Here is a 22,374-nt window from a genome sequence, read left to right as displayed (position 1 = left end):
GTAGATTTCTGGTTAGTGATCTGCTTTATTTGTGTAGCACTAGTATTTAGCTTTCCATGAGCCACTCTATACTCTGCCATGTACACTGGACATCAGTGTTATCTTTTTTAGAAACATCGATATTGTCTTTTGATTCCTAGAATTGTTGTCTTTTTAACAACTTGTTCTGCTAGCGCTCGAACAGGAATTCCATTAACTAATGAGACTTAGTTGACTTTCTACCTTAATTGTATCTCTGATGAATTTTACCATACATAAAATTGTGAAAGAGGTAGGCTACTGGTGGAATTTGCATTTCATTGGTTTTAATTATCCTTGTTTTACTTAGAACCGGTGGTTAATTAGTACTCCCTCCATCTGGACATATAAGGCATATTTTGTTTGTTAAGACAGGATTTTTGTGACATTAAATTTATGTGGATTCATCCTCAAGATCTACAATTATGATTTGTGTTGTTCTTCTAGAAAACAACGGGAGTACGGGGTGCCAATGCTCGATGGCACAAATGCGATAATAATATGCAGGGGGTGTACGCCGTCGCTATAAGGCTGGCGTACACTTGGGACAAGTTGACACGTCGATATTTTTTGAATAGGTTCGGTCGACCTTGCGGGTACGACTTAGTTCTATGTTAGGAGAGGCTTCGAGGAGGTCGTTAGCCAAGTGTTTGGGCCGAACTCGTCTTTCAAAATCACCTATGGCGAGAGATCTCTAGGGACCGCCTCGGACTTGGGCCGAACTTGCCTTTCCAAGTAGCGAGGTTGAGATACCCTCGAGACTCTACTTCGAGTCGGGGTCGTACTAGACGGCTCGGAACCTCGAAACTAGGCTTCTCAAGTCGCATCCGCGAGGTCGAGTCGAGACTAGGCTCGACCCAAGCACTCGAGAGTGGACTCCTTAGGTTGCTCTCCCCTTTGATCTTATTCCAATGGGAGGTATTTATAGCCTAGGGGTCCATGATAAAAGACCATGGCTACCTTTGAGGGAGAGGAAAAGTGAGAGTAAAGTGATAAATTCACCCCTAGAGCTTTCTTGGCCCTTACTCTAGCTCCTTTGACCATGGTATGGGAGGTTTGACCCTTTGACTCCTTTGACCGGCACTTAGTTGGCATGGCTACGCCTCGTTGGCGCTTTGACCGGTGTTTGGGATTTGTTGACTTGGTCGTTGCCACGTAGGATTGCGGCCCGGCCCATGTAAGAATTTTATTATATTACAACAATTTGTATCACATAAACAACATACTGATGGAGTAACTATTGAACAAAATCTCGTCTTAACCAATCAAAGTTTATATATCCACACGAGGGAGTACATGTTTATGACTCTGTTATTTTGAATATGCTACTCCCTCCGACCCATATTACTTGTCTCAAATTTGTCCAAATATGGATGTATCTATGTTTAAAAAACGTGTAGATACATGTGATATTTCGACAAGTAATATGAGTCGGAGGGAGTAGTATTTTATTGGTTATTTGAGTTTACTCAACAATATATGCAGTTGAAGCAAAGCAAACGGATAGTTTCATGCTATCTCAATTTCAATCTTTGCGCCGGCCAGCTTATATTGGTAATCCCAATCATTTATGATATTGATGCCAAACCCACTCGTCATATAAGCAAACTTAAATGTTCGAATGATATCTTTCTCTTACCGTTACAAGTTTTGTCCTTACGATGTGTGTTTATTCTTATCTGCTGTTCGTTGTCAATTTCCCTAGGTATTTCTGCATGAACTTTCCAATTTAATGGAGTGCTTGCTCTATCTTTCAGGCCAAGATGGAGAAGCATCTACTTGAGGATGGAAGGTGTTGACACTACTTCGCGCATGCCTACAGTTCCCATACAGAAAGATTAAGTGAAAAAAATGCATCCACTAGCTTTTTATTTTGAGTACGAAAAAAGAAAAGAAATACCAGACTAGTTTGATAGACTTGAGGTGGAACAACAACACCTTCACGTCACCCGCGCAGCCGCGCTCCCTGGTGGTCGTGAAATTTCTTCCCCTCCTTCGTAGCTTCTGCCCTGAAACCGGAGACCGTGCGTGCCATTTTAGTACTAGTACCACTAGAAGTATTTTATCACTACTCCGCAGGCTTCTACGGCCGGCCCCCACCCCGCGCTCGCGGCTACCTTCTTCCAGGCTTCACCGCGACGGGGCGAGGGCGAAGCCGAAGCGAAGCAACGAATATATCGCTGAGGGGTGAGCAACTAGCGATAGAATATTTCGAGGGGGGAGTACAGTACCGTGCAATTGGATGGATCTATTCTAGAATAGTGGGGGGATTTTTAATAGCTTCGCCCGCGGATTAGCTAGCTGTGTGTGCTGGATTGGATCGAGGAGAGGAGGAGGAAGAAGAAGACCTCCAGTTCTCGAAACCCTCGCCGAGCCTTGAATAGCCTCGCGACTCGCCAGATGCCCAGTCGTGGCACCCCATGTCGCGCATGAAGCACCTGCTCCGCAAGCTCCACCTCTCCGGCGCCGGCGCTGGCACCGCGGCGGCCCCGTCCTCCGACCACCACCGCCCGCGGCAACGGCGCCCGGCCCATTCGCCTCTGCCGCCGCCGCCACCGGTCGTGGCCGCGGCTGTGGCCGAGCCTCCGCAACCGGCCCCGGCGGCCGCGGCCGTGGCGGTGCCCGAGGCGACGGGGATGGGGGCGGAGACGTCGTTGACGCGGCTGGAGGAGGAGTACCACGTGCGGCTCGCCCTCGCCATCTCCGCCTCGGATCCCGCGGGGCTCGTCGACCCGGACTCCGTCCAGATGCGCGCGGCCGAGCGCATCAGCCTGGGCGGCCCCGCGGCCGCGCCCGGGGACCGGACCACCATGGAAGCCCTCTCCGCCCGCTACTGGAACCACAACGTCGTCAACTACGACGAGAAGCTCTGGGACGGCTTCTACGACGTGTGCGGCGCTCCCTTGGATCCGGGCTTCCAGGTCAAATTCCCGTCCTTCAGCAGCCTCAGGGCGGTCCCTGTAGGGCGAGATGTTGCTTATGTGGCCATTTTGGTGAACCGGGAGCGTGATCCCGTGTTGAAGCGACTCGAGGGGCAGGTTATGGCGATCGCTGCACAAAGTAGGGCGAAACGTGGTGGAGTCGCCTCAGCTGAGCTTGTGCAGGAGATTGCAACCCTAGTAGTTGATGCCATGGGTGGTCCGGTGGAGGATGCTGACAGGATGAACAGGGAATGGAACAAAAAGAGCCGCGACCTCTGTGCTGAGCTAAACAGTATTGCCCTTCCTCTTGGTTCACTTCGCATTGGGCTCTCGCGCCACAGATCTCTGCTTTTCAAGGTTAGTACCTCTGTGTTGTGTGTTTCATCTCCTCATTAACCTACTACGTTATGCAATATCAATTGTAGCAAATGCGAAAAGGGTGCATTGTTGATAATTTCCACTCATCACATAATTTATACTCTCATCATGTAACTGCTGTTGAAATTATCTAGTTTGGATGATTAGTCACTTAACACTCGGGATAACTAGTGTGGAAGTTATGGCAATCCAACCTAGTTAGTCTAGTTCATCATTGCATCGGGGGATCATGAGTTTGATGCATCAGATGCATAGTTGATGAAAGGGATGCTTTAGGAGGATTTTGAGTTTTTATTGCCTTTCATAATGGAAAGCTTGCCGTTCAGTAGGTTCCTCTGAGCAAGGAAAACAACTGGTCGAATTGGTTTCAGGTACTAGCTGACCGAGTTAATCTGCCATGCAAGCTTGTCAAAGGAATATGCTATACTGGAACAGATGAAGGAGCTATTAACTTTGTTAAAATTGACTTTGACAGGTATCTTCTTGTATGATTTCTCTATTATCTTCCCATATTCGATCTTAGGGTATTTAATTATGGGTATTATTGGCGTATGGAAGTTAACCTTATGGACCTGTTGCAGTGCTGAATATATTGTTGACTTGATGGGAGCTCCAGGCACGTTAATCCCTTCAGAGATTTCTGCCAGTCAATTTCAGGATTCCAACAACAGTCAACTAAGCAGTGATGCCATTGAAGAGAGTGTCGCAGAACTATGCATAGCTCTTGAGCAGGTTAATGGTGTATATGAGAGCAGAAATGAAACTGGCGGAAATTCATCTGATCGCAGCTCTGTCCTTGGGCTTACAAGTCCACATTTGGAAGATAGATCTCACACAGAGAACCCACTTAAACAACACACTATCTCTGGTGATGGCCGATCCGATGATACTTCTCAGCAAATGAAAGTGCATGACACCTCCAGGTATTCAGTGCCTGAAGGAGTGGACCCGCAGTTCACACAAAATTTGCATGACTTGCTCCTGGAAGGTGGTGCTTTGCTACCGACTGGTTTATTATCTGGTCAAAATAGTCATGACACCAGTAACACAATGGAAATGAGTAAAACCACCTCTCTTGAAGATCAAGATACCGCTGGATGGTTGCTAGTTGCTCAAACAAGTCAGAGTTTACCGAAAGGTTCTGCAACTGAATATTCTTCGTTGGCATCTTATGAAGATGTTCAATACCCTGTAGAAAATACAGAAGCAATTGTCAGAAATTTAGATGCTATTTCCAGTGAGGGCCAAAGGTTTGGTGAAGATTCATTGGTAAACATATCAAGAAGTAGCAGCGCGAATTTGGACAAGTTGAGCTGTTCTAGTATAAAAACAATAAGTTCTGTTATGGATGATGTGGCTGAATATGAAATACCTTGGGAAGATCTTCAAATTGGAGAGCGCATTGGTCTTGGTATGCAAATAAATTTCTAATACTTATCTTAGTAGCAGTAAATGTTTACTTAACTTCAGACGCAGTTATTGCTCGTGCGTCAAAACTTTATTTTCACAGTTCTTGCTCGTGTTAAGACTCTTTAAAAGATGATATTGGGAAGTCTGGTTCTAGTGTTTCAGCTCTCAGTGTTTTATTTGTCCTCGTCAATTGTCGAACAAAATTTACTGTCCACTTCTTCCTTTTTATTTTGGGTTTTTGTTATTACTTATTAGAATCTTCAAATTGGTATGACATTTTTGTCATCATTTTTATTAGTTTTGTATCTCTTAATTGGGGTGTATCCTTTATTACACTTATTTCCTTTAATATTTTTCTTGCTAAATCTATCTGGTACCAGACACACTGGTGCGTTGATCATCGTTATGACCTCCGTTAATTTCAATGCCTCCATTTTTCTTGATTTTGCAGTCCTTGTGGTTTAGTAACTTAATAAAAATAATACTCTCTGGCCCCTAAATGAGTTAACATATACTCCCTCTGCTTCCAAATATAGGGCGCATAACTTTTGTTGAGGGTCAAACTTTCTAGACTTTGACCAAGCTTACCGGCAAAAATATTAACATCTACTATTTCAAATGAATACACTATGAAAATATATATGACAGATTTAGTGATCTTGATTTGAGACTTTACATGTTGTTGGTTTTTTCTATAAACTTGGTCAAACTTTAACAAGTTTGACAGTTATACGTCTTGTATTTTGTAACTGAGGAAGCAGAATTCTTTTGGTCAAACTTTTGCAACTTTGATAACTAGTGTCTAGTATAGTATAGATGACACATAAAAACGAGGCAACATATCGTGTGAATCCACATGGCTTGGTGCACCCGTGTGTCCGTGGGACGTCAACCTTTGGATGTCTATCTAGCGGTTAGAGATTCAAGTGTGGAATTTTTGCAAAAACACGCCCGCAGACCAGCGAACCCAGCCCTGCTAATTTGTGAAAACCCCCAGCGTTAATCACCTAAAGTACCAACCCCCTTCGTCCTCCCGCCGCACCATCAACCCCAATGACCCCAGCCAAATACCCAATACCTAAACGATGGATCTACTGCTCCCGTGATATGGAAGACCCAGACTGCCGCACCACGATGACTGTGGCGACCCATTGCACATCCTGCTGACACCCCGAATGATCCATTGCATATGCAGCTACCAGATCGGCTGCGCCGCGACGAGGCCCGACGACCGTGATCGATCACAACGTGGCGACAACGGCGGCAGCCGCGGCACATCCCAGCAACCTCCACCGCGTGACACGTAGACATTGCTAGCCAAGTTTTTTTCATGAGGACACGAGCCGGTTAGAGAACATCGCTGTACGTGGAGGCCGCCGCCCGCCGTGATGGCCATATGAACAGTGGATCGCTATATCATGGCAGGAGCACGATTGGTATTTGCGTGATTTGTGATACTGTGGGGTGTTTTCCAAATTAGCACGGCTCACTTAGCGCAGCTGCTTGCGGCCTGCGGACGTTCTTTTGCAAATGTTCCATACTTAATCTCTAATCGCTGGCTTAGAATCTGATGGCTGGCGTCACACGGACACACGGATGCACAAAGCCTTGTGGATTCACAGGATATGCTCCCTCCGTCCCATATTAAATGCCGAAATATTACATGTATCTAAACGTATTTTAGCATATCGATACGTCCATTTTTAGACAAATTTGAGTCACTTAATATGGGACGGGAGGGAGTATAAGTTTATAACTTCTACTAAAAATGGTATTTTGAAGTCATTGGTTGAAATTTTGTCTTCTAGAACTTGAAAGATAAGAAAAGTCTGCACTTGTTCTGTGAAAAAGGGAGTAACGAATTAGCTGCATTCTGCTTTGTGATTCCTTTTAAGTATCTTTTTCTAGCATGGTGGACTAAGCTGAATTTCTTGGTAGCGTCTTACGACTTTGCAGTTAATAGCTTTGGTCATTTTCTGGCAATGTGTCCTATGCAGTGTCATAAACTTAATATTTTTCTTGGCAGGCTCATATGGGGAAGTATATCATGCAGATTGGAATGGCACGGTAAGTCACATATTCAAAGTGGAATTTCATATTCATATGTGATACAGTAAAAGGTGATAAGTTGCTAATGTTGATGTTATGATACTATGATAGTGTTATATCACTTTTCTCTGTAGTCTATATGCTTTAATCCATTTTGTCAATCACTATTCATTTAACATGCATTTGATAGTATGCCTTGTGTCTAGAGCCCCTATACTATGTTACTAAAAGTGAACACACCAATTCATCAACACAATTGACATAAGTCATTAAGTGTTCAAACACCTTATTGCCCCTCACTTCATATCTTTGGAACCTGTTTCGCCTCCATCGTCCTAGCAAGTTATTGGCTGTGTTCTCTTGGGACTGCAAGCTGAACATTTGAGTAGGGCACATGAAACTACTAAACTTAATTACGATACTTTTGCTGTCTAAGGTGCTTGACAACTTGAGGACACACTGTTACAGCAAATATACACAAAATTGGAAGCAACCTGTGAAGTTCTGATTCTTATGCATTCTTCATCAGTTCCTGCAGCTGCAGAAATCCGCTTAAAGATTGCAATATTTAATTTTTCAGCAAATGACTACTGAATGTCAGGGTTTGGTTTACATTGTGTCTATTTCTGCAAAATGATAAACTATCTGGAGCTAGATAGTTCAATACATAACTCGACAAATATAAATATGTCCCTTGTAATCAAATTGAACTATCAGCACAACTGGTATAGTCCACCATGGTTTTACCCAATTGCCACCTTTAGGGCTCGTTCGGTTGTACCACTCCCGGGGGCTATTGGAGAGGATTGGGAGGAATAGACTCAGAAAGGATTTTCTTTCTTTGTGGTGGTGACAAAAAATAGTTCACCAAGTCAATGGAGAAAAACTTATACAGGGTCTCTCAGTTCCTTGTTTGTTTTGTGAGAGTTTCCTGTCTCCTAATATATTGTTCTCCTTTATCCCAGGAGGTTGCGGTGAAGAAATTTCTTGACCAGGATCTATCAGGTGTTGCACTAGAGCAATTCAAATGTGAAGTAAGTTCACTTTTACACCTCAAGAGCGATTTAAGTGTCACTATTATTGAATTTTTGCATCAACTAAGTCTGTATTAGTTCCTTATCTTCTAGGTGAGGATCATGTCAAGGCTAAGACATCCCAATGTAGTTCTCTTCCTGGGATATGTGACGCAACCTCCAAATCTGTCTATATTAACTGAATACCTCCCAAGGTTTGTGCAGCTCCCATGTTCATCCTTTGTCTGTATATATTAGAGTGCAAAGGTACTTTATTGGTTATGTGGTTATGCCAAATAAAATGTATATGTACTTTATTGTATCAGAGGGAGCCTATTTCGCCTATTGCATCGTCCAAATAGCAAAGTTGATGAAACACGAAGGCTAAAAATGGCACTTGATGTGGTAAGTTTAGGAAAGTTGGTTTGCTTGATGCCATCTGTTCTAGCTTGTTTATAGAGTATTGACCTATTGTATTCTTTCAGGCAAAAGGCATGAATTACTTACATGCTAGCCATCCTACTATTGTACATCGTGATTTGAAATCCCCAAATCTTTTAGTGGATAAAAATTGGGTTGTTAAGGTGACTCCCTTCCTCACAGTTCTCTATTCATACTCTCTTTTCATTCAATACAAGGGTACAATAGGTTTGTTGTTAGTCTGCTTTCAGCTTTGATACACATACCATTGCTACCCATTGTAGCTATAAACAAAAATTATGTAAAGGGTTGTTGATGTTGCTTTAGTAACCAGTGCACACCTCACTTAATTTTCCCATCCTTGGTTTTACACAGAATGGAACCTCTGGATTGTGTGTTTGTTTATTGTATAGGCTTCCTGTTGACAGCCAGTGATTAGCTTGTGTGATGCCCAGCTGCTCCATGGAAATATAAATTCCCCTACTTGGGTATTCTTAGCTAAAAGTCAAAATGGATGTTGCAACACTAAATGTGCTTAATATGATGAAAAGGTGTACGGAAATTGGAGGCTAAGCATTAATGTTTAAGAATTTACTCTGAATATAACCTAGCAATGTAACTTCTAGGCTGCTGTTTAAGTGCGTACGGAACATTATCTTAGGGGGTATTACTGGTGTGGAGCACCTAGCACCTGAAAAGTTATATGGTTTATGAGCTTAGAGCAAGAGTTGCACTGGTCAGCTTTGCTGTACGTTCACCATTTTTAAATCTTAAAGTTGCTGATTCTATACTGAGTGTAAATATGATCTAACTATTAGAGTACTGAACAAATTGATCAGTGCTTATCAGACTTCAGTACAAGCTGTCCACAAAATGTTTTGTTGGAGGAATCCATGTCAATCAATATCCTCTCTTTGATTAACAGTTGCATCACCAGAAACTTTATAAGATGCAGTTATGCACAGACTAGTACCACAAAGTTCATTTGTACTTTTCTATGCAGGTGTCAGATTTTGGGATGTCAAGATTGAAGCATCACACTTTCCTTTCCTCTAAGTCCACAGCTGGAACAGTAATATCCTTGATCTTTTATGTTTTTGTTCTTGTTCTTGTGTGACACAGTACTATTTATATATGATCAACTAATTATTGTGCATTTACATATTTGTTACCTGGAAACCTTGAAACACTGTTTGAACTTCAAAATTGTGCCTGACCAGTACCTGACCTGATGCTTTTCTATGGCATGGAATGCAAATGGTTTGAAGTAATTTGTGGGGTGCTGCATCTTTTCAAAATATGGTTGCTGAGGGCTGCTTGTTGCCTTCTGTGGTTGCTTGGTTTTAAGGGTTGCATACTACCGTTGTTCTGGGACAAGTTTTGAATTGTTTTTGCAAAACAGGGTATATTAGTCAGTAGTAGCTCTGCATAGCCATCTGCGTAGCTCAAGTCAACCCAAACATTTCACCTTGTTGGTCCCATTTTTTGTTACAGTAGAGCGAACCTCACTTTGGGAGATAGAAAGTAATTTCATGATTATTTGGTGGTGGGAAGTGAACAGTCAAGGTTTAACAGCATTTAGAGTAGAACTGTTGATTGTTGGGATGATGCATATGTGTTCACAGATTTATATTCTGTTTAATGTGGAGAAACGAAACTATTTTCAGATGCTTCACACAGAGGAACTTAGGTAACATAAAAGATAGAAATATGCTAGGAATGGGGACACATTATAGTTGGCACTTTTAACATGCTAACAGAATTCCTACTTTATTTTCCTCTTGTACCAACAAAAAAAATGTAAATGTGGCATGTAAAACACATAATGTATCGTTGTGCTTCATGACTGTTTCTGGTTGGCATGCAGCCAGAGTGGATGGCACCAGAGGTCCTGCGGAATGAGCCAGCCAACGAGATGTGAGTCCCTGACTTTTCGCATGTGCCTCGCTCTCCTCTTCCTCCCACAATTTGTGCTAATTGAAAATTCAATGCTGGGATCAGGTGTGATGTCTACAGTTTTGGAGTAATCCTATGGGAATTAGCAACTATGCGTGTACCCTGGAGCGGTCTGAATCCAATGCAGGTCGTGGGAGCAGTTGGGTTTCAGAACAGACGACTAGACATTCCCAAAGAAGTCGACCCAGTGGTGGCTAGCATAATATTATCGTGTTGGGACAAGTAAGATAATGAATCATTTTTTCAGATTGCATGCTGCTTTTCTCATTTTCATTATCTTTTATCTGCCACTTTATCATGGACAATGACCTCAACGTTCTTTGGTGCAGTGATCCAAGCAAACGACCATCGTTCTCCCAGCTCTTGTCACCACTAAAGCAACTACAGCGATTAGTTATTGCAGAAAGCTTCTGACCGAGATATATCTCAGCACAAAAGAAAAAAAAGAAGAAAGTTACAAGTATTTACGCTGCTCTATGGACCAAGTTTTTCATGTTGAAGCCTGTGGAGATGCATCCAAGATTCTCTGCACCATGGATGCGTATGGACAAAGGTTCTGCGCATCCTTTTGTGAAAATGTGAGAACTCTCTGAAGCCGTGCAAAGGTACTGCTGAAGAAATCGTAGTGTATTAGTTCCAAATGAAGAAATTGTGGTGCAACACAAAGTGCTCTGTGCCATGGTAAATAATTGTTCAGTTCTGGATTTCGAACAGTGGAGGTGATTCTGAGAATCAGAATTTACCACAAAAAGATAGGATGTTGATTTTGTCGGTTGAAAACTGAAAAAGGAAAGAAAATGAAAAGTTTCTGGCGTCTGCAAAAAGTTGCGGCCCAATTCTTGTATTCTATACAGGCTTTGCTTGGCATCTCTGTGAACATGCATCTTAACGATTTTGGCTTTTTCTTGAGGATAAAATCCACCCTCTTTTACCAGTGCTAATCAAAAGTTTCTGGCGTCTGCAAAACGTTGCGGCCCAATTCTTGTATACTATACAGGCTTCGCTTGGCGTCTCTATGAACATGCATCTTAACGCTTTTGGCTTTTTCTTGAGGATAAAATCCATGCTCTTTTGCCAGTGCTATCACATTTTGGGGTTATCAGTAGAGTTACTTGTCGTGTGCGTGTGCGCGTGCGCGTGCGTGTGCGTGTGTGCGTGTGTGTGTGACTTTGTAGTCATATTCCTTAAGCACGAGCATCGACGAAACCGATTCATGTATTTTGTTCAGAAGTTTCTCCTGCTACACCTTTAGGTCCGCAACTCAATTATGTTCATGCAAATCTGCCAGCGATTCGCATGAATTTCGATCGGTAGCATTCATGACCAGCTGCCAATCCAATCCATTGTAATAGAAACACATAGCCAGCTGACAGTTGCAGATTATACGCCAACACAGTTTTTCACCAATTTATTATGAACGAGTGTTCATCATATCTACACGAGACCACGAATCAAAATTATACTCATTTCACAAATGTTGGCAAATTTGGTTTCATCAACACAAGACAAGACTTTGACCAATAATAAATTTATTAATATGCAATTTATATGATAGGAAACCAAAATTATTAGCAAGAACTTTTGATGGTGAATTTATTGAAATAGATTTCATGCCAAAGCCTCGTCTTAAGGAAACCAGATACGCCAACCTCAGCAGAATTTGCTTCCCTATGCACATTTAAGGAGTTTCACTATGGATTGCCATTTCTTCGATGCGCACAACTCAAATTTCCAATCAACATGCAACCAAAACTCAGAACATAGCGCAAAGAGATAACCACTATAATCAGGTAAAGGTAATATCAACTAATCCTGCAGATTTCTTTGTCCAGAATCAATAGCTACTTAAGAACTTCAGGACCAAAACCTAAACCGCTCGTTCACACTGTTTCACAACTGTTGTTTGATTGAAACACTCTACTTCACTAGTTCACTTCTGTAAGGAGAACAGCTCATTTGAAGCATTTCGCATCCAGCAATGCCTCACCATCAAATGGCTCCAGATCCTCAATCATGGCGCTTGCACGCTCCTTCTGTGCCTCATCAGAGATATCAACCTTGGTCCACTCATAGAGCTCCATGTCATATACCTCCTCCAAAACAAACTTGGGGATCTCAGTGCCACGGAAGAGCCAAAGCCCCTTCACTTTGAAAGGTGCCTCAGAACCTATCACCAACATCTTTCCAAAGGCATATTTGCGGCACAGGTCCATTCGCTGCAGGAATCCACCCACCTTGTTCAGGGTCACATAGGACACTGTGTTCTCCTCATCGTACTTGTAGTCACAGAACCACAGGGAGTAGCCCTCTGGGTCATACATATCCCAGAAACCTACAGCACAGAAGAAGATCGAGTTCAGCTCAATTCATATTTCATACAGCACATGTTATAACTTATGGAATATTTGGTCCTATAAGAGAAAAAAAATGCATAATCAAGAACTACAAACAAGCTGACACATATTATGGTATTTTCTGAAGACTGGGTGAATTCCCTTTACTTAAGCTACAGATTGATTGAATGCTAAAATCACCGCCCTAATGTAATCAACTTCAATTAATGTGGTAGAATATTAACCAGATTCCAGAAATGAACCTACCTTTAATAGCAACCTCCCGGAAGTTGGTTTTCGTGTTTGAGTATAACTTCTTCCAGTCATCCAGGATCATCTTGCTCGGAGGAAGCAAATCAAGAGGATTCTTTGGCTTCGGTTTTGGTGCCTCCTCTTCCTCATCTGGTTTCTCAACTGACTTTGGCTTGGGAGCCTCCTTTGCTTCCTTCTTGGCTTCCTTTGGCTTTTGCTCCTTCGGTGCTGCAGTCCTCTTTTGAACCGGTGGGACAGACTCTGCCTGCTTCACATCACCCATGACCTTCCTGATGTTTGGCTGATTCACCATGGTCCAAAAGTACCTCTCCACGTGTGGGAACTCAGCAGTAAAACTCTTGGTCATGATTCGTGCAAAGCCAATGTAAAGATTGCATGCCATCACAATATCAGCAAGAGTAACAGAATGCCCCACAAGGTACGTGCTTGAAGCAAGGTGTGTATTGAGGGCACCCAATGCTCTCTTCAGAGCAGCAATTGATGCTTCCTCACTCTGATGGGCCACAAAGAAGATTAGACGATTTTTCAATGCAAAGAACACATGATACATGATCACTACGCAGCACACTTACCACAGCGACATAATGATAGAATCCTAGCCGCGGGTACAGCCATTTTCCAATGTTAACATCAACCTCTGTCGCAGAAAAGTCAATCCATTGCTCAATGTGTGCCTGAAAGGGAACGAAAATCCTAATAATAAGTACAGATTTATGTTCACACGGAATTATGAAGAATGAATACCAAATAACACTCACATATTCCATTAATGAAGATCCGTAAAGCGGGTTGTCAGCCTTCACACGAGCAACTTTAAGAAGATGGCAGAGTTAAAAGTACTGAATCAGATAAAAGTCCAAGAAAGATCAAAGCAACATCACGTAGTTCTATCTTTTACTTACCATATCGTGCGATGGCATTGCTCTCAAAAACAGGTCCTTCAGGAGTCTCTAGGACAGGAACCTGCAAAGAAGTACCCACAATTATATTTTGTACACTTGTATCAAGCTTCTTAATTTTGCACAACTGTATCATGCTTCTGAAGACAATTCTGCGCATACCTTTCCAATAGGATTCATCTTGAGAAACTCAGCAGACTTGTTGGAGACACCCATCTGAAAGTCTTTCACCAATTCAATCTTCACGCCACTGTATTCAGCCGCAATGAGTGCCTTAAATGCATTCTTGTTGCCACCGCCAGCATACAACACCTACACATATGCGAGAGGCATATTACATGGCTGACCATGGAAAGGCTATATCATAGTAACAGCATGTTTGCAATACAATTGAGGGACACATGCAGTGACATAGATGCAATTTTCTCCCCAACATAAAAATTGCATGAAAATGTAAAAACCATGACAGAGGAATGCACATGCCAACAGAAAAGGGTTACAGAATCAAACAACATAAACATAATAATTGTGAGCATTTTAATTGTTTAAAAATATACGTATCAAACTACCAACCCATAGTAATTGTGAGCAACTTTAGTCAGTGCATTGATGTGCTACAGAATAAATGGTTCAGGCAAACTAATCAGGTAATGAATTATAAGGGGAAATGCACACCAATATAGCATGCAATTTAAACACAACAATGCAAACTACAGCCTAACCACACCCAGTCTTTCACTCACTAGATACCTAAAAGCTTCTCACGATCCACAAAAAACGTATAAACATGGACCACTAAAAGAGATAATTGTGTCCAACAATTAAACAACCAGTCGCTCCCTACTAAACGAGTGGAACCATGGAAAGGAATGCATCAGTAAGCATTGCAGCAGAAAGAAACATGCCCTCATCAATCCTTCAGAGCAAATATAATACCCAAAGGAATAATTTGGTGCCGATCATGATGGGTGGCAAAAACAAATCTACTAGCTGCACCCAACAATCCAAAGATGCCTAAAAATAGACTCTAAAACACTAAAGACGAAACCACTACGATCGCCATTTCAAGTTCAAACCACACAAACCATCTCAATTATACATTTATACACCGAATTTTGCGCCCGCGTCCAGGGCAAAACGAATCTAATCCAGGAGGATGAAAAACCTAAACTGCGAAATTGTAAATCGGACAGAGTCGAACAAAGAAACTCACAAGCGCCATCTTCACGGCCCGCCACAAGCTTCACTCGCTCGATCTCAGATCTGCAGGAAATCAATCGACAAACAAACAGTGAGATCCGACACGAACAGACACACGAAGACATCGCAAGATGATAGTGCAAACATTAGCCTAGCGAGATTGCGGAATCTTACAGTTCGAGATCGCGCGAGCAGCGCAGGAGAGGGGAAGCCAAAACCCTAGCGGAAGCAGCTGGGAGAGCAGATGGGCTTCGATCGGGCCCCACCTACTACTTGTATGGAGGCGAAGCCGTGGCGGTCAAGCCTGGGCTGCACGCTCGCGGTGGCAGTCGTCGGATGGTAAAGCCAGCCGCAGATTGAACGGTCGTGATTGGTTTCAGCGGAAACGTGGAGCGACCATTTCGTAGCTCTTACGTTGGGCTTTAGATGAGGCGAAGTAAAGTGGGCTTCATCGGCTCATGGGCTGGATGTGGAAGAGTTAACGGAACAAAGGATTATTCGTGTCTTTGTCTGGCTGGGCCATTTCATGGGCTTGATTAATAACCTAGCAGGCCCACCGTGAGAAAAATTGAAAATACGCAAACCAGAGTAAAAAATTCCGGTTCGTTCTGTTACCCCGTCGCGTCGGCGGTCTTCTCCGCCAGGCGCCGGTCGCGCGCACGACGTTACGGCGTCGCAGCATCTTGTTGTCGCCCGCCGGCATATGAAGTCGAGTCTCGGCCGCCGGAGGCATACTGAGGTGAGCAGCCGCCGCCGCCGCCGCCTCTTACTTTCGCTCCGCCCCTTCCGCAACCTGCGAGTGGCTAGTGTGGCCCGATCGATGAGCGAAGAGAGCTCCCTGTCGTTCACCACGTGTTCGGCGAAATGCCCGCACAGAGTTTTGAGATTCCGTAGATTCTTGAAAGGATCCACTGCGAGTTTGGAGGTTGCGCACGTAGTAATCCGGTGTTTGCTCGGCCATGGTTTCTCGTGTGGACGTGGCAATGGTTAAGAACAACCGTTGCTATTGGTGATATAGAATTTTCCTTGGAACTTAGGATGCTTTCCACAATTTCACTGGTTCTGAGCTGTTGTGTTGTGTTTCATTTATTCAATAAATAGGTTATTGAATAAATAAAACAGCAATGAAGTTAGTGACCAGTTGGAATAGTTAAAATAAAACAGCCGGAGTAATCCTTTTCTGCTTTCTCTGTTCACTATCATTCTGTCCTTAAATCCGGGTGAATAAAAAATGGATACGCAAATTAGATAGTTTTCAGTTTGGGGGGAAAGAAACAATGACCTGAGCTTTTGACGTCTAGTAGAGTAGTAGGGGCCAAATCTGCTTTTAACAAAAGAAAAGGTACAAAAGAGGAGCGATATACGATTTGCATGGTACCGGCAACTGGAGATATTCCATTGTCTGTTATTATCAAATGTTAGGAGACCAGAATCCTGACGATTCTCCTCATCTCATCCATTAGTTGGTCCTTTGTCTTGACTCTTGACTTGTCAGTGCATTGTTTCTTTACATCAAACTGGACCTTCTAGTTTTCCATCCAGCACAAATGCAGTGGTTCAGTCTTTCTTGTGTACTCCCTCCGATCCATAAAAAGTGTCGCCCACTTAGTACAAAATGGGAGACACTTTTTATGGATCGGAGGGAGTACTTGCTTACTTCGGTTCTGCTTGTTATAATTTTAAAGTATTAAAATTCTTCATATCTCTAGGATTTCCTTGCAAAATTTGATTGAGATAGAAATAATATTCTGATTTTTTGCATTTTTTTTCTTTGACTTTATGTATTATTATAAAAGGCTGATGAAAACTAAACTGATATGGGATATCAACAATCTTTTCATTTCAAAGTCGGGATATAATCCTTCTATTACGTGGAGACTGCCAGTCTATCTTTTTGTCTCGGCTATTCTGTAACGCTTCTCATTCGCAACTTAAAAGTTTCCAGTACTACTGAAGTGAAAGCTTCAATGGTGAGGCATCTGATTATGGTCAGGGAACTCATGAAGAACCAAAATCAAGAGGCGCGAGTGCATGTTTATTGTCTTAAGCCCACTACTGTCCTAAAATCGTGTATTCTCTTTCGTAGCTCACTGAGCACTGGAAGCTAGATGCATGTAAAATAATATAAAGAAGACAAATAGGTTTTATGCTTGATTTGTCAACCCATCACCAAAGCTTCTTTTTTACCTTATTAGTTTCTGACATGATCTGATCTGCCGTTCATGACTAACATAATCTCAAAATCTTGTTTCATGGCATTTAGCCTGAAAATAAGTGGCTGTGGATCAATCCTTCATCCCACCCCTAGGTTACCTTATCCACTTCCTCACTGTTAGCGTACCCTCTGTTTCTTCTTCTGTCCTTTTATTGTTTCTCTAATAGCAACCGGTTGTTGTGGGCGTGTGCCACACACAGCCACGTATTCGGTTATTTGGTGAGCACATCATAATCCTGTGATGTTATCGAATTAATACATTATTAATTTGACAATTAAATATGATTAAATCTTGGGTGCTACTTTTTATTATTTAAGTTATGTTTTTATGCGCTGTTTTACAACAAGAGATTCCAGATGTACTTTTCTCAAAGATCTTGGCCTATCTTTTTCCTAAATTAAGATAAAAAATGCAAGCATGGGAAACGGAACGGTACTCTGGAGCTGACCAGTGACCATCTTTGCAATAAAATTTTCACATTTTTTGTAAGTGCTTTCTTCCAGAATGGTCATCAACTAGTTGATAGTATTAGTTTGTTGCTAGAATGTTTAAGAATGAGTTCATGTTTGGCAATAGTACATCTTCTGATTTTATTCCTGAAACTCTAATAGCCAAAGACTTTTTAGTGTTCGACCATCAGCAATCAGCCCATGCTTATGCAATTACTGTAGATATTCTTCTGCCTACTTATTACCTACAGTCCTGCTTTATTTATTCTTTAATCATGGAACTGATCATTACACTAATTACAAATATATACCTTCTCGCTTTTGTGTGCACATGATCCAACACACTCGAGGGTCCACGTAGGCATGGAGCGCAGTGTCATTTTGCACAAAGCCATGATCCCGTTGGATTTGCAGAGCATTCTGAAAGCTACATTTTTGTTGGGCGCAGGTCTATCATTGAGCCGGGCACCTTACATCTTGTGACAGTGAATGACTTACTCACACATATACACATACAAACTCTCTCTCCAGGAGTGATTCAAAAACCATATACGTATACATCTTAACGATCATACAACCTGGGGATAGCTTTCTATTGAGGTGAACATTATCCAGCTACACAAATGAGAAGTTTGATAGTGCAGTTGGAAGTTTTCATCTGCTTGCTGTGAATATATATACAATCTATCTCAAGTGTCATATATAGCAAAAAGATGTCATTTGGTTTACATGGTTGATGTCAGTTCTTATCGTGCAACATACTTTTCTGATATTTCTGTTGGACATCTGAAGCAAGACAAAAGCATCTTCCGTGTCAAGTTAAATTTCTTGGACGAGCAGTCATTTCTAATATATTTATTAGTTGAACCCGAACATTTAAAACTACTCTAGTTGCTCAAGTTTGCCATGGATAAATATGCTGTCTAAACCTGTCTGAAATTTACATATACTGAAACTGCAGTTGGAGTTTTACACATAAACAAACTTTAGTTAAGCTGAGATATTAATTAATTAAATTTAGTATCATGCAATCTCCTTCTATTTGTCTAGGTCAGACGGTAAACCATGCATGTCCAAGCTGCTCATTAATGAATGATGAAACAAGGACAGTGTTATGTCTTGAAGTTGAGGATGATTTGGTCACTTTCTGATCTGAACAGTGTACAAACAGTCAATTAAGATGCTTAACTATAGCTAATGTGCTTCCTTGTCCATCTGAAATATCTGCACTAAATCATACTATTTGCGCTTGCGCTCCTCTTGCAGTTTGCTAACTCATTCATCTGCATCGACCCTGGAAGGCTCTGGATCCCATGTTCCAAAGACAGCCCCTGCATCCTGGCTGAAGTTTTGACGATTCATTGCTGAACCATGCCTGACAGTGCGCAAACCAAGGCAAAAAGGTCAGTGTGGGGGTCTGGACGAGATCTGCTCATTAAGAAGTTTAACCATAGCTGCTTCTCCAAAATATCTACCCGCGGTTCCAGCTCCAATTTGGCGCGCTCACCAGCCCCGCCTCCCCTGCTTCTTCCACAGCTAGCTCAGAGGTACCTCCGCCAATCTCGATGCACCCACCAGAAAAATGCCTACCCATTTCTAGCTAGCTTGAAGATCTCTGATTTCTACCTGATTTCTCCCTGCATTGTTGGATCGCAAGTTGATCGGATCAACGATCTCTCCACAAACGGCTCTTCTTTCCGTTGTCTGACATGCGCCTCTCCCTTTTTGTAGGTATACCATGTATCGCTCGCCGTGATCTGAGGATGGTGGTGCACGTACGTACGTACAGAGGCGCAGGGATGCAGTGGGCGCGGCCTGCCCTGCTGCCCCTGCCCCCCCTCCTTGGCCGAAACCCGCGCCATTAGTCGCTTGTCCTGGAGCGCCCCCCGCTGCGATTTGTCCCCAATGGGGATCACGAGAGCGGGGGAGGAACAAGTTGCCCAGATTTTGGACGCGCGCCCGTGGAAGTGTGTGGGCTTGTCATGCTGGAAGAGGGGTCGCTTTCAGGTTTAAGCTGTTTCTGCTTCCTCTCTCTCTTACTCATGGCAATAAGAGAGGTTGGCCGGCCGGTCGATGGCTGGCTGGCTGCGCTAGCTCGTGTACGTGAGTGTGACTGTGTGAGAGACTAGCTAATACGGTGAGCTAGCTAGTGTTAGTGTTAGAGATACTAGCTAGCTAAGTAGCTAGGCATGTGTCATGTCATGGCGTTTCTTGCCCTCTCCGGGTGATGAAAAGCCTGGTTGAAATAATGGCCAGGAAGCTAGCTGGTAGATGCCTAGCGATCTGTTATCCTGTTTTGGATCATGCGAAAACTTGGTCATATCTAAGTGTAGTTTACTCTGTTCCATGGTAAGTACTACCCGTACTGCTTTGGGTCTAACCTGTAAATCAAACACTTGGTTAATGTAGGTGCAGGAGATACATGTTGCTGTTCAGCACTTGCTTTCTATCAGCACAACGAGACATGGAGCTTTCTGCGTCTTGTCCGAAATTATTTACTTAACGCTGTTGGGATTTGATATCACATCACATATCTCAAGGTACTGCTACTGCTCTAACTCACTCTTGATCCCCTAGTAGGACCCCTGATATAGTTAATATTGATTGGTGGTTTAGCCGGTAGGATGTTACTAGTCCTATGATTAAGGGCAAAACAAGTATCCCATTTGCTGCTGCCAGTAAATCCAAAAACCATGCTTGCATGGGCCCTCAAGGCGCAGGAAGTGTCTCATTGCCTGCTCATGTCTTTAATAGTTCTTTGTTTCCACTCTCTCCCTCTCTCACACACACAGACACAGATCAAAGAGAGAAGAGAGAGAGATGCCTGTCCATGCAAACCTATCCATTCATAAAACAGCCGCTGCATTCACCAGATCATCCACAGGCCTCCCTCTGAGGGCTCCAGCTTTTGTTCAACCGATCTGTCTTTTATACTACAGTACCGTGAAACGTGCATGTACTGCATGTACCTGATTGACTGCAAGAGAAATAATGGAGATGGATCGGCATGTGATCGTTAGTTAACTAACGATAGATTGATGTGACCATGTCTTCGTAGTAGTGGTCTATATCTGGAGTATATGTATGTTCATTAATTAACTCAACTGATTAATTGGAATGCCGTATTGGTTTAACAGCACCTATCAAGCCATGAATGGAGAACCATGTATTTGGTAGAGTGCCCGAGACATGGCTCTACCCACCATGGTTCAAATTCGTATGTGTGCATGTGGTTCTTTCTACGTGTACATCCTTGTGTCTCTCTTCGATCTATCACAAAATGAATAGAAATAAAAATATCTGAGTTGAAAACTGGTTTTCTCGTTCTGGTCTGAGATATGTTTGAAGCGGCCAGCTTTTTCCTATTTTTCAAAAAAATTGATAATTTTATAACCATAAGTGTAACTGGAAGCAATGTATGGTCTGGCAGCAAGGCAGAGTGGCTTTCCATTTTTCTTCTGCATGCATCTTTTCTTGTGAAATCCTGGTTTTCGGATATCTCGCGGTGGAGATGTTCTTCCTGGCTACAAGCTGCATAAGGAGCTCCTGTCCAGGTATATATAATACATATAGTAGTACTAGTCAGACATATACCGACCAAAAGTTGAGAGAATATTACTGTACACGCTAATCACAGGGCATATAAGTACATGGAGAAGGGGTCTGGGAGACAATATACGTTTTCAAAATAGTGAGCAATCCTCCTCCAGTCATACGTACATACCCTCAAACTTAAAATTTGAACTCTGTTTATGACTTATGTGTGTTTGAGGAAAAATAAGAGTTTTAGCCAAGCATTATATAGATGTTGGTTTGTTGTCCAATTTGCAATGAAGTTCTGATTCTACTAGAAAGTTAAAAACAATATTTGGTGGAAACTAACTAACTTATCTAAGTAAGAAAATATATCTACTAAAATGTGCAGATTCACTTTGCGCCAACCTGCCAATGCCTAAAGTAATTAGTCTCCACTGCGACTCTCAGAAACACTATGAATTTATGTTTAGCTTCCTAATGTATAGAATGTAACCTTATTTAAAATGTTCTAAACTTCTCGTTCTTCTGTGGTGGAATTCATTATTTGTGATATTGCTAATGCCAGAAACTTGTGATCAAAACACACAAATCCAAACACCTGACAACTATGTCCTGATATCATGATCAACGGTATAGCTTGGCAGTCAGCTATTGTAAGTTTGTAGTACTATATTGTGTTTCATGCAACAAGTAGCTTTTGATATATACCAAGAGAACATAACAACAAGAGTATTTTGGATCTTCATTTTGGAACCTAGGAAATCTTCCTAATACCTACAGAAATTGAACCGTTTGTTGTTATTAACTTCCGGCAAAACTTCCGTGCAGTCCTTGCGTTCCAAATAAGGTAAAGTTCTTTGTTTAGCCTGATGGGGTAGCTTTCCATTGACGTTACAAACCCCATAACCTATTGTAAACGGCCAAATTTCAGGTGGACACCATGTGTTGCAGTTTTAAGAAATTTTCAAGCAAAAGTCAGTATTGCAGATGACCATGCAGAGTTTAAAGACCGAATCAGTTATTGGACACTTATGAAAGATATGATTAATTCAAAATTTTCCCTTTTCATATATCTTCCCAATTTGGATTCATGAGTTTGATTTTGAAAATTACATGGGTATATGATGCCATAGTTTACTTCGAAATTTTGAGAACTTTTGCATATAGTCTTTTTTGAAGAATTACACTCAGTTTCAGCTTCCATCTTTGCTTTAATGAGATACTCCTTCCGTCCAACAAAAGATGTCTCAAGTTTGTCAAAATTTGGATGTATCTAAACATGACTTAGTGTATAGAAGCATT

The 22,374-nt window shown here is 42.2% G+C and overlaps 2 protein-coding genes across 3 annotated transcripts; one reads left to right on the top strand and one right to left on the bottom strand.

Annotated features, from left to right (window-relative positions):
- Positions 1–1,973: 1,973 nt before the first annotated feature.
- Positions 1,974–11,094, top strand: LOC100843063 (probable serine/threonine-protein kinase SIS8). Of its 2 annotated transcripts, none has more exons than XM_010235744.3 (12): positions 1,974–3,296; positions 3,647–3,792; positions 3,899–4,728; positions 6,754–6,794; positions 7,742–7,810; positions 7,904–8,004; positions 8,116–8,194; positions 8,275–8,373; positions 9,213–9,281; positions 10,077–10,126; positions 10,211–10,387; positions 10,495–11,094. In XM_010235744.3, exons 1-12 carry the CDS (start codon positions 2,439–2,441, stop codon positions 10,577–10,579), a joined length of 2,604 nt encoding a protein of 867 aa, XP_010234046.1. In that variant the 5' UTR covers positions 1,974–2,438; the 3' UTR covers positions 10,580–11,094. The 2 variants fall into 2 exon arrangements, with proteins under 2 accessions (XP_010234046.1, XP_003571729.2); XM_003571681.4 differs by having other exon boundaries at positions 1,976–3,296; positions 3,689–3,792.
- An 832-nt stretch (positions 11,095–11,926) lies between these two features.
- On the bottom strand, positions 11,927–15,185 carry LOC100841544 (elongation factor 1-gamma 2). Its single transcript, XM_003571676.4, has 8 exons — positions 15,045–15,185; positions 14,884–14,933; positions 13,833–13,982; positions 13,674–13,734; positions 13,530–13,582; positions 13,344–13,445; positions 12,766–13,264; positions 11,927–12,497 (listed from the first exon to the last, which is right to left on the bottom strand). Exons 2-8 carry the CDS (start codon positions 14,890–14,892, stop codon positions 12,118–12,120), a joined length of 1,254 nt encoding a protein of 417 aa, XP_003571724.1. The 5' UTR covers positions 14,893–14,933; positions 15,045–15,185; the 3' UTR covers positions 11,927–12,117.
- Positions 15,186–22,374: the final 7,189 nt, after the last annotated feature.

This window comes from Brachypodium distachyon, chromosome 3 (genome assembly GCF_000005505.3).
Source record: "Brachypodium distachyon strain Bd21 chromosome 3, Brachypodium_distachyon_v3.0, whole genome shotgun sequence".
NCBI lineage: Eukaryota > Viridiplantae > Streptophyta > Magnoliopsida > Poales > Poaceae > Brachypodium > Brachypodium distachyon.
Note: the sequence above shows the minus strand (reverse complement) of the source record. Positions and strands in the feature narration are given on the sequence as shown.